Raw genomic sequence first — 15,310 nt, forward strand, 5'->3', positions numbered from 1 at the left:
GCAGGGAATTTAAATTTGAACGCGACGGCCGACACCGCGCGAGATGTTACGCGAAATGAGATGTGTTACAATCAGATTACATTATAACGAAGGCGTAATAGAGCGGTAACTTGTACGCGTGCGATCTCTTGTATGCAGAGCGTCCTAGTTTTTCCATCCATATCCACGATAAAGCTATTTAATTGAATTTTTTTTGCTACATACTGCAAAAAGTGATACCGAATTTTCCACTTTCTCACTAAGGCAAGATCAATTAATAAAAAAATCTACTCCGATAATAAAAGCGCGGAAACCTGACATACCGAGCGATTTGATGAGGTTTGATAAACGAAGATGAATCGCGTTGCAATTGATAAGCTAACACTGTGACACCAGCGGACTCGCCGGTGCGAAGTTTTCATTTTTAACACAAACGTCGAAGCAACCCGAAACGCCAATCAAATCCGCGCGTTTGACATTCTGTGTTGAAGCTATTATATCCCTGTAACAACACCCCGAGCTATCCCCTTCGAGCCGAATACATTTTAATCATCGAATTGGCCCGGCAAACGAAAAAGATTGGCTCGTAACTGGCGCGGAGGGCCCGCTGATTGTCGGGCTACATCCGACGTATTTTTGCTGTGAAAACGGCCGTGGCGAGAACGTTTCGTGGCCCGTTCATCGCCATCCAAACTACCGCGTTACCCGAGACCGGAGACCCGTCTGACATCGGCGTCAAAAAAATTCTCTCCCGTGTCACACGCGACTGCGATGTCATTCTTTTTAATGCGAGTTATAATCGAAACATCATTCAATAATTAACAGCGTGTTTCTTGAAGACACATCAATATTATAATCGATTTTCACATGGATGGAGCAATAAAAAATTTTAATTTAAGATAGCAAATATTTATATATTCTCTCTCAATATCGCAGGACGTTGCCTAGGGAATTGATTTTCGCCGCTTTTTCAATATTTCCTATTTTCTGCTTTAATTTAAAGCACGATTATGCAAGAGGGGCGAATATATCCATCGACCGCAACTGCATTTTCCAATTTTCGTGATGCAGCTTTGAAAACGTTGCAACAATGTCCGGAAACATTGCGTCGTTGCACTCAGACGCGAACAACGGAGGCGATGTTTCATGACATGCGACACTCGCGGGTTAACAATCGGTATCGGGAGCAGATTCTACGCGTTTGCCTGTCCACGCGTTTTTGTTATTGACGATGTGGCGAGCGTTTCGCAAGAATGATTTGTGGCGATTGTAGCCTGCTGTTTTCGAGGGCCGTCGTTCGCAGTCGAATCGATAAGCAAACACGATTTAGCGACACGCTGGTTTCGAGAATGCGTGTCGCGAAACGAGCAACCGAATTCTCGAACGACGGTGGTTTTCCAATGGAACATTTCCGAAGGTTTCCTAAATTGCACCGACGGACAGAATTCGTAGGAAGAATGAACGAAAAAGTATTAAATTCTTTCTACCATTGTTATATCGTTCCACACGATTGATATTGTATACAAATTTAAAATCATGTGGAAGAATTATTAAATTTATTATTTTTCTTTATTATTTGAAAAATACCATTTTATAGATATTAAAGCAAAAAATTGCGTCAGCAGAAATATTTTATTTTTTTACTTAAAAGCTAATTATTATTGTTATATAAAATGTCACATTTGCATATGTCAGAGATAAACGTAATAAAATTTACATAGAAAAAATATATCGAATATCATATAAACTTGAGAATTAATATATTGTTTTTCCTATCATTATTTCACTTTCAAACGATTTATGCAAAAATTTTGAACAAATGTTATTAAAAAAAGCATTTTAGAATGTGCAAAATTTCTCTTAATAATTAATTTTTTAAATGAATGATATGCGCAATCGGGCATTAAAGTATTAAGAGCCGCATCAACATGCATAAAGACACCGTTACCTCTCGTTTCGATAATCCATAGCAATTTTCCGTACAGTCATCGGCTAGGGTCATCGTCCGCGACGTTCTCCGAACGAACACCTTCGTCGTTCTTCTGACGTTCGATCGTGACTCGACGATGTCGACGTCGACGTCGACGTCGCGGGTAGAAGGTTGAACGAACGAACGAATGAGCACTCGTAGTCGATGCAAATCGCCGTAAACGAGGCGATTCCGAAGCACTTTCACCTCACGTTTCCAATTTGCGTTCGCACGTTCCGTGCTTGCACGCTTATCTTGACGGATGGACGCGTGGCACGGACGACGATATGTCAACCTTCTGCTGGCAAACACGGTAGTAGGATGCACGTGCATCTTTCGATACAATGGCGTAAAAGACTCGTTGTCAGAATCTATATAAGTAGAGAAGACAAGGAACACAAAATTATTCATAATTTTTTATTAAAATAATTTATATATATATAAATTATTTATAAAGAAATCATGTTAAAATAATTTTATATAGTTAATTGTTATCTTTAATATTTTTAGATATATGTCTAACGTTTCTTTTTACTTTATATTCCTACACTTTTCTTTTTCAAATGTTTGAAAAGAAAGACACACATAAATAAATAAAAATATCTGTGTTAGGTACGCATATCGTTTAACGTCGCTTCGCTACTATGCTCTGTGAGGACCAACAGGTAGCGTGCTTCGCAGACCGTGGTAGTTCGCGACCTTCGACGTTTCACGAGAAATTAGACGGCGCACGAGACCGCGAGGAATGGGTGCTCGTAACGTGGAAGTGACAACTTTCCGCGAGACGAGCGAAACTCCAGAGATAGTTGGGCAATTATTCGGACGCCCTAAGGCAAGACGAATTTGTGCCCCCGCTGACGGAGAAGTACCGGACCATCACCGTGAGAATTTGATGCAGTTCAACCATAGTTTCAACTGGTAATGTTATAATGCTGTGATGGTAGAATTTTTCAATGTAAAGAGAGAGAGTGAGGAGGAAAATTATAAACTTTGTTTTAGTGCCTGCGATTCAATGTTGTCAACGGTAAAGTTATTAATAAAGTAAAAACGATGTTATCCGAATTAAAGTGAAATGAAATAATTTAATTGCTGTTTTTTGTCTAGCGAATAATCTCGATTACAATAAAAATTAATTCTCCCGATAAAATATACAATAACAATTTTCTTTATTAAAAAAATAGATACGTGCTCTATATCGTTAATGCTGTCGAGAAATCTCGCCGAGAGACTATTTTTGAGGTTCCTCTAAAATTGACATTCACCGATGGAAAATTCATCCGCAGATGTCAAAACATACGACAGTTGAAGGTATGCGCTCACTCACGCGTAATCTTGTGGACGGCTGATACTCGAGTTGAAAATTAATTCATGAGAGCCGCGTTACATCGAGATGTTTGACATTTTCAAGTGCCGTCGATTTGATAAAGATATGATGCGCTAAATAACTTGTATATACATATAAAATTCATCATTTTTTTCATGTTTCTTCAAGCAAATCAAACTTAAAAATGTATTATCCTCCTTTTGCTTCAAATTATCAAAATGAATATACATATATAATTGCAAAGTTAAATTTAGAGATTTTCTCTCTTATTTTATACATTTTATATTTTCTTATTCTCATTAAATTTATTTGTTAATTTAAAAAAAAATATATATAATTTAGGTAAAATAAAAATGGTTATTCTCTCGCTTATTAATAACAATATAATGTAATATGTAATAATCACCGTATTATTTATTTTATAATTTTTAATGTACGTATGTATTTACATAAAATAAATTATTATATTATTATTCGCTTACGAATAATAATATAACGTATAATATAATTACTATATTATTTTATTTTAAATAGAAAAAATAATTGCCATTTCTTTCGCATGTTTTCAATAACACCAGCGTGGAAATATTTACGCGCGATTTTCGCACCCAAAGCGAGAGAATAATGTGTCTCAAAATTAATTCAGTTATCGCCTGGTGCACCATGCGCGCATCGCGCCCAGTAGGCGATATTGTCCTCATTACGGTTAAAGGGTTAATTAATTTCCCCTGCTGAAATTTAATTAATCGAACGACCGAAATTTATTTGCCACTCGCCGCGACCGCCAAACGCCGCCGTTATTGGATCGGTCGGTTAGTTCAGCGACCTAAACGCCTTATTAGATTTAGAGCGATGCCATACTCGAAGCTGCAGACCCGCAAATGGCTTGCCCGCGGCGGTGGAAAGGCACGGACGGTGTTTACAGCGATTAAAATATCGCGTCGCGTCGTCGCAGTGTCGGAAAATTTAATGGAGATAATAAAAAGACAATGGTAGAATATTCCGCGGGAGAGACGGCATCGCACAACAACGACTTCTCTAACAAGCGGCTGGAAAAGAACACGGTGAAATTTCGTTTCGTTAATCGCGCGGTTGAAAATACCGCATAAGGACCACCAGCCTCCCTTTCCACTATCTCGTTCGCAGCTTCCGCGACTTTACAACAGCTGGTCCACCGAAACTCCAACGGGAAAGTGGGGCTTCAGCCGAGAGAAGTTGTGGCCACGCTGCTGCGGATCGACGAGAAAAGTGGCGAGGGAGGAAGAGAGAAGAGAAAAAGACAGATTGCAGCAAAGTAGAGCGGAATTGATCCTGTGTTGTAGGACTAAGTCCTTGTGAAACACCGTGAACTTGATACGTGATTAGATACGTTTTAGATGGTGCAATAACGCACTGTGAGAATTACGCGGATTAAAGCTACAAGATACATTTAGAGGGAGCATAGAGACAGCTATAAAGACAATATGATGAATTTTATAATATTCGCTTACTTTGTTCTTCACATAAATATGTCGTCGTACAACAAGCAGCAAAATTGTATGCAAATGCATTCAAAGGAAGAAATTTTTTTTAATTGCTCGCTCCTAATGAGCTTCCTCCGAATATATTTGCATACAATTTTGTTGTTTGAAAAAACGATGAGAGTCATCGAAAATGGAGAAAATATATTCCGGCATGTATATACATATACATATATATCTTTTCTCCATTTTCGATGACTCTCATCTTTTCTCACTTTCGATAATTGACTCTACGTCACTCTCGTGAAAATCTTTGAAGCTGTATTAATCGTTACCGTGAAAATCCTCGCGTAATTCTAATGTCGTAATCGATTGCTCGTGTAAACTAGAACTCGAGTTGGCCTTTGCACCCCGCATGTTGTAATGGAATATCGTGGTTCAGCTCTCCTCATTAAGCAAGTTAACAAATTTCACGTATTCTCGCATCGTTGGCGAAGGGTGTCAAGTATAGTTATATGAGAGATATGCTTAATACACAAGAAAATTTAAGTTATATCACGGAATAAATTCTCTTTTTAGATATGCGACATACATATTTCTCTTTAATTCAGAAAATAGTGAAAACAATTTGACATTTGATAAATTTAAAAATTATTCAAGTATTTTTTTGATATCAATAATGTGCACATAGGAAATATGAAACATTATAACTCGTTATTTTACGCGATATGTAATTTAGTAATAATACTAAAAAATAAACTATACAATAATATATTTAAATAAACTCTGTCTCTCTCTTTGGGATTTATAACAAGAAATGTATAACATACGTATAAAATCAACTAAAAAATAAAAATTATAAAAAAAGATCGTTTATATATGTTTAAAATATAGAAATATAAGAAAAAGTAGTATATAATATAAGAAAAAGAGTAAATTTTAAGAATATGAATAATTATGAGAGACAAAAAGAGCATTAAAGAAAAATCAATGAAAAGAATAAAAAAAATTATACTTTTTCTAATATATCCGTGCGTTTCATAAGTGATCGAATCCAACAAACAAAATTGAAGAATGTGAAAAACTACGGTGCACAAAGTGCACCAAATCATGTTTGCGATTCCAGCGGAGTAATTAATTGGCAAAACGGCGAAAATTGTAAATTACGGCGACTGATAAGTACAGTGTTATTAGGCGCCCGGAAGAGGGTCTAACGAAAGGAAGGCGACATTAACGAAGGTGGAGAAAGCTGCGTCGGGGGTGAAAGAAGGAAGTGAGGAAAAGGACGACGAATGTAACGAAAAGAGGGAGACAAGAAACCAGAATACAAGCCGGAGAGAGAAAAGCTCGGGGCGATGGCACGACTTGTTGAGCACTATCTGTCGCCGTGTCTCTTCCCTTCCATCTTTTCCTTCTCTCTCTTTCTCGCTGCCACCCTGCTAAAAACTCGTATCTTTCACTCTGACGTACTTGCAGCGCGTCGTGTCATCGTGGCAGCAGTCAACGAAGATGCTGCGATAAAATGCTGTGCTGCAGGATCGGAATAGTTCAGCGGCAAAAAGGGATAAGCGTGTTCATCCATGCGTGAGACTCGGTCGGGAAGCGCGTTTCGCCTTTTTTTCTCCCGGCACCGTCGTCGGCTCCGGCGACCGTGTTATCGTTAACGGATTGAAGCGCATCATGGAGTTCGCGTGGAGCGTGTTATCGTGCGACACAAGATTTTGTTATCTCCGGCAACATGCACGGGCGTGAGGGAGAATATAGATGAAGTGTGAAGCAACGATCTACAACCGGATCAAACACTGATATAAACTGCGCGGGGAGATAGATTGATTATTATATCTCCATGATCGTGAAAAATACAATATATTTTGTTATTTACTCGATGGACGGTACTCTGACGGTAGATCAATGTTATTTGGTCACCGTACACGGAAAAATTTAAACGTTGATACGGTTTTGTTTACTGATAAAATGGTGGAAATTTTTCATAGTGGTATGTCTCAAAGGGATGATATAAAATGGAAAATGTCAATATTGCTACAGGATTTGACAGCAGTATTTATATTGGTTAAAGGGCCGTTAAATAAACTCGCGTTTTTGTTCAAAAATATTATTAGCTAAATTTGCAGTGCGAAAAATGTTCACAGAGAAAATTGGTTGGATTACATTTGCCGAATAGTCAAATTAAATTGGAAAAGCGGATATGATGTCAGATATCAATAAAATATATTGTATACGTATTTACATAATATTTTGACAGTTTTGCAAGTTTGAAAAAATAAAAAATTCAATGAAACATGATTTACACGGATCACGTGATTTTTTGTAAATAATATATATTCCAAATAATATATATTCTACAAAAGAAAATAGCCTATATATATATATATATATATATATATATTTTTTTTTTTTTTTGCACCATTTGCGATTTCGGTAAAGTCCTCATTCTCTCGTGATATTGCTAGTAACGGATAAACTGGCACGATATCTTGGTATGATTCGTCACAGCGTCTTAGTGTCCCTTTCCATTTATCCGCGGCTTTGTTTCTCGTTCCTTTCTTGGACGAATGAGTGTTCGCGACACGATAGACCAGCCGGTGGAGATAATCCGAGTGAAATGTGCTCGCAGCTATTTTCAGTTCCAGTAACGCTTTGATAGCAGCTGCTCGGAATATGGATAAGGGGCAGAGCTGGCCACCGCTCGCCGGCCTTAACTACTGACCGCCCTGTTCTGTCCTAGCTTCTATTCTACCGCGTAATGTTACGCGAGGTAGAAACGGTTGTTACATGCTCAAGTATCATGGCTGTGTTTGCACATCGTACGCTGCCACTTTGTGCAGCACGTTTGAATGTCATTAGCGCGCCAAGTTTGAAATAAAAATAGTGGAAGCAAAAATGCGGAAAGTCTCTCTATTATCATTAAAGCTGTAGGAAGAATATTATATTTCTACGAGGATATGCGGATTATCCTTGCAATTTTTCTACTATATTTTGCATAATATCGGGATACAAAATTTATACACATTATTAATTAATTAAATAATATATATATGGCAGGCTTTTTGTAAAATCAGCTTTCTTAGAGTTTTTCTAAAATATCGAATCTTTGTGAAATGACGTTTCATATAAAATTTAAACCTTTTTGAAAAAAAGGCTGATTTTATAAAAAGCCTGCGACATATACATCAAATTGTATAATAATATTTTTTCATAATTTCCTTCTAAAGAAAATCCTTGTAATATTTAAAGAAAAGTTATACAGCGATCTCGATTGGTGCAAAATAAATAAAACGGCACAAATGTAACCCAGCATATGCTGGCGTATTGGAAAGACCGATTTTATTCGAGAATCGGATGAACTGGGTTTACCAATGTCGCTTCGTTTCGTACTGCTGGCGGCTCGGCTCTCTCACACCGGGATGAACAATTTATAAACTATTCAGAGACAGCCGTGAGATAGCCGCGAGATAAAGCACAACGCAGTGAGCCGCAACATCCGCGGTAATATATTATTGCTTAGACAGCACGGATACCTTCCGCAGCATGTCAGCCAGTTGATAGCTTACACAAGGCGAATGAATTGTCATGTTAAGAACTATCATTCATCTCGCGTCGTCACTAGTCAAAAAGAAGAATGACTTTACGTTATAATTACACACGTTTGGAAGTTAGTGATATCACGTTATCCTTATTTAAAAAAAATTCATTCATGCTATAATTAATTTACATTCATTAATCTCTCACAAAGAAAAATTAATGTTACAAATACATGTTATAATTATATTATTTCACGTGATTCTAGAAATAAATACAGTTTCAGCGATTATCCCACGGTAAATGCTCATGACTGATGAATTTATCTTAACTGTAATGGTGAAAAGAAGCTATTTCATCATAATGGCGAAAATAAGAAGCGAGTTAAGCTAACAAAAGTATAAGGAAAGTCTATCCACGTACGTAGATAGAAGATATATACGAGGGCTCCTTTTACCCGCGGAGATTCGATATAGCCCGTGCACTAAAGTCATTTCTTACGTACAACGTGCGCCGATAATGGTCAACGTGTGCAGCTGTCTGGAGCGTGCGCTACACGTTACACGCTCTGGATGGAGTACCAGCCACTCGGGCTGACGGCACTTGAGGTCTCGTCGAGTTACCCGTGAGTGGTGGATGTCATTTCAATCCGCTATTCGATTACGCCCGGGGCTCGTCTTACCTTACCTTACCTATCTACTCGCCGCGAGATCTCGCGTTAACTAGTTGCTCTTTCCGCAGCGAGACACGCCGCGCCGACTTACACTTTACGCGTGTCTCGCGTACGTCGGCGAATGTAAGTTCCGTCCCACGCGACGTCTCGGATGGAATACGATAATGCGGTTTCTTCAGAAGGGAGAAAACGGATCGCGCCTTGCACGTGATGTTGATACGAAACGCCGAGAATAATATAGAGATGCAAACCGAAAGGACTAATTTTATATGGGAGAACGAAAAAGGAAATATTCCTCAAAATTAGAGACAATTTCTGTAAATCAAGCTAAATTTCGCAATCGTAACACAAAGGAAATGTAAGGGCGAGCGATTAACGCTCGTATTGGAATTTCTTGATTTAGGAACAGCTTGCTCTGCATTCGTGAGCTTTTGTTCATGCGTATTTACTTAATGAGAGCGCGCATAAACAGCCCCAAACGGCGTCAGTGTGTTGCGGGGAAAGATCTTAAGCAACCACCCAGGCGAGCCACGTCATCCAAAATTCTCTAATATCAAGCTTAATTAACGGATGTTTCCCTTTCCCGTCGAAGCCAAGCCGCATCCACGCGCGTAACTGACGTCAAGGATACCCTAACCGCATCCACTCGACTCCGCTCAATGCTCCTTCCTATCTGCCGTTCACCCCCTTCGCTTCTATTTCGCCCTCTCTGCTCTGTCTGTCCGTCTATACCCGGCAAACCCTACCAACGAGTACGTGTCAGGGACTATGAGGAATCCTTCGACCCATTAGTGTCCATGCATACCGATCCAGGGATCGAGTGCCACCGTACAGAGCCACTCGGCATAAATGAGCCTGTCGTGTTCCGGATAATACGAGGCGCAATATTCGTCCTGTCGCGATAGATCACGCCGCACGCGCGCGACTGCACCCTTAGACCGTGCATCGTCCCTTCATCATCCTTCGCAGTAGATCTGCCGTTATCGAGATGATAAAAGAGGATATAGATATATCGAGTAACACGTGTTCCTTGAAGAATTATGCCGTGTTTCATTCGCCCGTTCACGTTCGATATCCGAGCCATCGCCGTCGTATCGGATGGAAACATTCCAAAGACACGAGCTGGAAAATATCACACAGAGACGGAAAGTCCTTTGTTCATTAACGCAGCTTTATCCACGGTAACGGTGACGGATATCGAGCCCGTTAATCGATACGAGGCAAAACCGCGGATTTACCGACACACGTCCGAATCCGTGCACGGCACGTCCCGCGAATCCATTAAAACTTGGCGGACTGTTTCTGAACGTTGCATCAAACGAAGGCATCATAGTACCCGCGGTAGTTATTGGGATAGAATAATGTGTGCTCGCTTGTATTCTGCAAATATTTTTTTCCGCAATATACGCGCATATAACTCACTTTAATAGAGATGTACAGTCATCAGATTATATTACTTATCACTTTAATAAAAAAGAGAGTAAATTCTTAAAATAATTTTCTAATATTTTACAAGATAATCAAGTATATTTAGAAAAAATAAAAAAAGATATATTTGTAATTTAAAAAGAAGACAAAATATTTGTATAAATTTTTGAAATTGTTCAAAGATATCGAATCGATTCTCCGAAGCATTGCCGCTTTGTTAGGCCATTAGATGTTTAAAATTTGAATATTAAAAATCATACACATACACACAATTCTCGCTAAACGGTTTTACTCTAATCTCATATTCCTTCTACCTCTTTCTTTTGCGCGCATCTAAAAAAGAAAACGAGTGTCGTAACTGCAGAGCCGCATCATAAAAGCTCGCGGAGTTCATCCGCGGAGATTGTATCAGCGGGGATTTAGTCGGCGATATGCCCTGCACCGTACATGTACATACGTATGTACGTACACGTCGGCCATCCCGCGCATTCTTCGACCTTATGGCCCTCGGCCTAGATCGCGCACGGCCCGCCGCGCTAGAAGCCCGGAAGCGGCGGAGGAGTGCGCTTAAGTAACGTTCGGTCCGCGCGTTGCTTCATGACCGTGCACGTCGCTAGATCGGATCGCGAGCGACTACCTACCACGTCTCCTGCCATTCCGGAATGCGATTCCCTGACCGTTTACGACTAACGTATCCGACGCACGTACGACGTACGTGACGCGCGTATCCTCGCCGCCCCCTTTCAACCAGTACTGGCTTTAGGGGTGGAATCGAGAGGGGCCGTTTCGGAAGGCCGAAAAACAATAGCTGATGGAATTAAAAAATATTTTATTTAATAGATATTTAATTATAATGGGCATAATTATGATATTAATAGGAAACAGATGGAAAGAGAGAGAAAAAGAGGAAAATTATTTATTTCTTTAATTTTTATACACCCACACATAAAAATGAACACAGTTAATATTGATGAGTACAAGTATTTAAATTTATGAAACTGAAATTTATTTTGATTTTCTTCGATGATCAAAATATTCTTTTCAAAAAGCTATGCTGAGAGACTAGAAAGCATTAATTATGTTAATATATATATTTTTTCGCACCCTTGTTATCATTATGTACTCGTTCCAGGCGCTGATATATCTAAAGCCGGGGGTGATTTTCTCCCCTGGGTTCTCCAAAAGTCGACTACAACGTACACGAGTCATTTGCTACGTTCGGCGAGATACGAGATTCCGAGAGCGAAAGAAAGAGGTGGAGAGAAAGACAGGGAAAAAGGGCGCGACATCCCGGCCAGCCGGTGCGTGAAAAATCGCGCCCTTTTATAGGGGGATACGCAGATTCCTCCCGAATGTTTCGTCATTCCTGCGAGATGGCACGGGACGGCATATGGTTCGGGAAAAATCCAGTACAGCGTTTCGCGTATCGATATCCTCTCATAATGCTGGCGTCCTAAATTTAATCTTATGCTATTCGAAAAATATCTCAGAAGCACCACATTTAATTTTAAAATAAAGCAATTATCCTGACAAGATAGCCTCTTGTTTTCTTATCAAGAATAAATCGAGAATAAGATTACTTGTTGTATAAATGGTAACAAGTATACGATACATATCGCGTGCCATTTTTATCTCGATCAGTAGAAATTTAGCTACGTGGTCGATGTTAATTTTTTTTAATAAAAAACATGACTTTTATAGGAAAAATGTAATCGTTAAATATTAAAAAAACGTTACATATTTAAATATCAGATTCAGCCACAAGATACCAAGATTATTTCGGAGCATCAGTCAATAAAAGTTCGGGATAAAAGTTTACGAAGCATTTGTATATCCTGTTCTGAATAATGTTTCTTCCAAGAGGAGAGTTTAAATAACTGATGCGGCACGATGTGAGGCTGTAATTTTGATCGAATAACACGAGAACAACAACGACTGCATAATTTAAAGGTTATCTGCTCTTGAAGCTTGGAGCCCGGAGCTTGGAGCTAATTCAATTTTGCGCTGTTGTAGACGTAACTTTTCGGCGTGCACTAAAACCTGCCCCGGGGCAACAATTTTCCTGTTGAATTCCTTCGCTATCGATGCGGTGAAAGACAGCGTATGCATATCGGAATTAACTGATAGATATCGGTATTATACGCATTTATAAGAGTTTGATAATGTTAAAAATGTCAGATATGCGATCGATCATACTGCTAAACTATATAAAAGGTTTCCAGATAATTCGAAATAATAGACACGAATAATAGATTATTGCTTTTTTATTCATCTCATTCTTGTAATATCAACTCTATAATGTGCCTTATTTCATTACCTTATATTTTGCGACGACGTAAAGCTGTATAGTGAGCGTAAATTATTTCAAATTTAAGATAAAATAGACGCTGTGGATGTTCCACAATTTACGATCATAATTACAGCGGCAAATTCTCTGATTATTACAAAGTTAATGCATAGCTAAAATTAAACTCGCGAATTCTAAAACGTTTTATACTTTGGATTTTTACGTAAAAAATTATCCGACTAACATTTACATTTATATAAGTTTAATTACATGCACTTTTTTCGTTTATTCAACCTTAAATTTCCCTTAAACGTTTTACATTGTTTGTGAGCAAAGTTTTAAGTATATTGTGTATTTAGGGATCACAAGAGAGATCTATCTCTTTAAAGGACCCTGCACATTTTATATGAAAAAAGTGGCTTCGTTCAAATTGGCTGAAATTGAAATATGTTGTAGTTTGCTACTTCTACAATATTTAATAATTCTAAACTCTTTTTGTCGTATTACGCGTGTTACGCAGAGATCAGCACACATACGCATGCACGCATATATAACAGAAAGAATTTGAAATCATTAAATATTGTAAAAGTGGCACACATTATATATAAATATTTTTTTTCAAACATTTATATATTAATTTAATTTATGTATTCAAAAACAGACGTTTTTTAAATTTCAAATCATTGTATCTTTTATACTTTTGATTTTCGGACTTTTTGCCCGAGGAAACTTTTGATCAGCACCACCTAAACTACAACATATTTCAATTTCAGCCAATTTGACCGAAGCCACTTTTTTCATATAAAATGTGCGGGGTCCTTGAAAAGTTCTGAAAGTTTCTCTGTGTAATTTTCTACGAAACTTGTGACAGGTGGGAAGCCACTGAGAATCATCTTCGTATGAACATATACGTATAACATGACACCGACTTCGTTACACCGATAAACCCCAGGAGGGTATCGGTACCGAAGGTGACGGTAGACACGAGAAAAGGGAAGGGTGGGACGGACTCGCCCTCTCTATCTATCTCTCGCCGAGAAAATTACCCTCTGAGCTAATATACCGCGATAGTTCTTAAACACACACACACACACGCCGAGGCTGAGCGAGAAGCAACCGTTAATAATTCTAATCGTACCCCCACGTGTAACGCGGTGGCTCCATAATTGCTCCATTATAGAGCGGCGGCAGCTTCGGGGAGGAGGTAATTGGCCACGACGATATCCCGAGTACACGGACTTTTGGCATGCGGTGAAGCATGGCACCGTCGTGTAATCCGCCGTGAGTCTCCATGTGTTCTCGGGATCGGAGAAGGGGCGGTGGAGATTCGAATCTCGCGCAGTTTCCGGAGCAGCTCTCTCATCGAGAGTCGAGAGCAAGATAGGGGAAGCATCTATACATCATTCGGCGAATCGGGCCAAGGCGGACTCGATGGCGGCAACGGTGGCGTCGCGACGCGTCGCATCCCTCGCGAGGGTGTTTCGTATTAAAAACGCGCATCCGACCAAGAGCGATAGGGTGTAAGTTGTGAAATATTGAAATGGGATTTTTCGGTCTATAGAAGGGGGAGGAGATGAGATGAGTTGAGTTGGGTTGTCTCCCTCTTTGCGCGATGAAAAGACGACGTCAATGGCGACAATGACTGCGTCGTCGGCACGTACGTGGAAAATGGGAATGTAATGCGAATCGGATGAACTCTATAGAAAAGCTCACCGACCGCGTGTGATGTGATTGAGGTTCTTTCGTGACGTAAATGTATCAACAGTTGTATCAGTTTCGCGTCGCACTCTGATTTCGCAATTTTATCGTGCAAGTTTTAACAAATATTTTCTTCGTTTCTTTTATCAAAAATATTTTATTCACGAAATGAAAATAAAAATTTTTTACGCGATATCTCTTTTATTTTAAATACGATTCTTTTGGAATAAAATACGATTCTTTTAAAACGTTTGTAAAATATCAAATAATAAAATTGAAATCCGCGACGATGTGCACAATGAGATTATGATGGTAGAGAAAATAAAAGAGAGGGCATTAGGGAGAATAGAAGGAGGGAAGGGTCGTAAGGGGACGAGTAATATAATGAATGCATTGTCGTCCACATTGACGTCCGCGGACACACAAATATACGGCGCGCGGTCGAGTAATTAATTTCCGATGACGATCAGATCTCGGTTGACACACCTTTGACTGTGTGACGCACGGCCTGGGCAAATTACACGCGTTCGACTGTTACAAAGAACGTACATTCGAGGCCAGCATAATTAATACGAATACGTAACGTGAGGCAATACGTTATGTATTCAGAAACGAGTATCGTTTGAAAGTTCATATCTAATAAAATAAATATGTGACACACATACATACATACATATATATATGTATATATCGCGTGATTTATCTAATATTCGACAAGCGAATGTCTCTGTGACTAATCGATGTTTTTATATTATTCGACCAATCGTCGGAATTTGATTTCGAGATACTAATTAAACATGAATATTAATTTAATATTATTATAAGATTCAAAAAGAATCCTTTAGAAAAAAATAAGAAATACACTCGAGTAATTTTTACAAGGAAATAATTATTCTTACAGCTACGAGATATAGTCTAAAAATCTCTCTAAATTGCAACGTTTGATTTATAA

General features: G+C 38.9%; 2 protein-coding genes across 6 annotated transcripts in view; one reads left to right on the forward strand and one right to left on the reverse strand.

Moving 5' to 3' along the window:
• LOC145975691 (uncharacterized) overlaps positions 1-3,430 on the forward strand; it is a 113,734-nt gene extending 110,304 nt beyond the window's left edge. The window contains exons 8-9 of one of the 4 annotated variants that reach the window (XR_014440052.1): positions 2,561-2,866; positions 3,130-3,430. The gene's annotated coding sequence lies outside the window, so the exon portion shown is untranslated. Of the gene's footprint in view, positions 1-2,560; positions 3,046-3,129 lie in introns of those variants that run through there. The other 3 variants (XR_014440053.1, XM_083106351.1, XM_083106350.1) reach the window with 3 other exon arrangements.
• The window catches only part of Tmtc2 (Transmembrane O-mannosyltransferase targeting cadherins 2), a 265,630-nt gene that overhangs the window by 201,972 nt on the left and 48,348 nt on the right, over positions 1-15,310 (reverse strand). For both annotated transcript variants that reach the window (XM_083106345.1, XM_083106344.1), the window contains exon 2: positions 1,928-2,319. In XM_083106345.1, the coding sequence (XP_082962471.1) occupies positions 1,928-1,968 (41 nt within the window). In that variant the 5' untranslated portion in view covers positions 1,969-2,319. The remainder of the gene's footprint in view (positions 1-1,927; positions 2,320-15,310) is intronic.

The sequence above is a fragment of the Camponotus vicinus genome, unplaced genomic scaffold, assembly GCF_025532165.1.
Source record: "Camponotus vicinus isolate PSW18456_S1 unplaced genomic scaffold, iyCamVici1.0 SCAF_8, whole genome shotgun sequence".
NCBI classification, from domain to species: Eukaryota; Metazoa; Arthropoda; class Insecta; order Hymenoptera; family Formicidae; genus Camponotus; species Camponotus vicinus.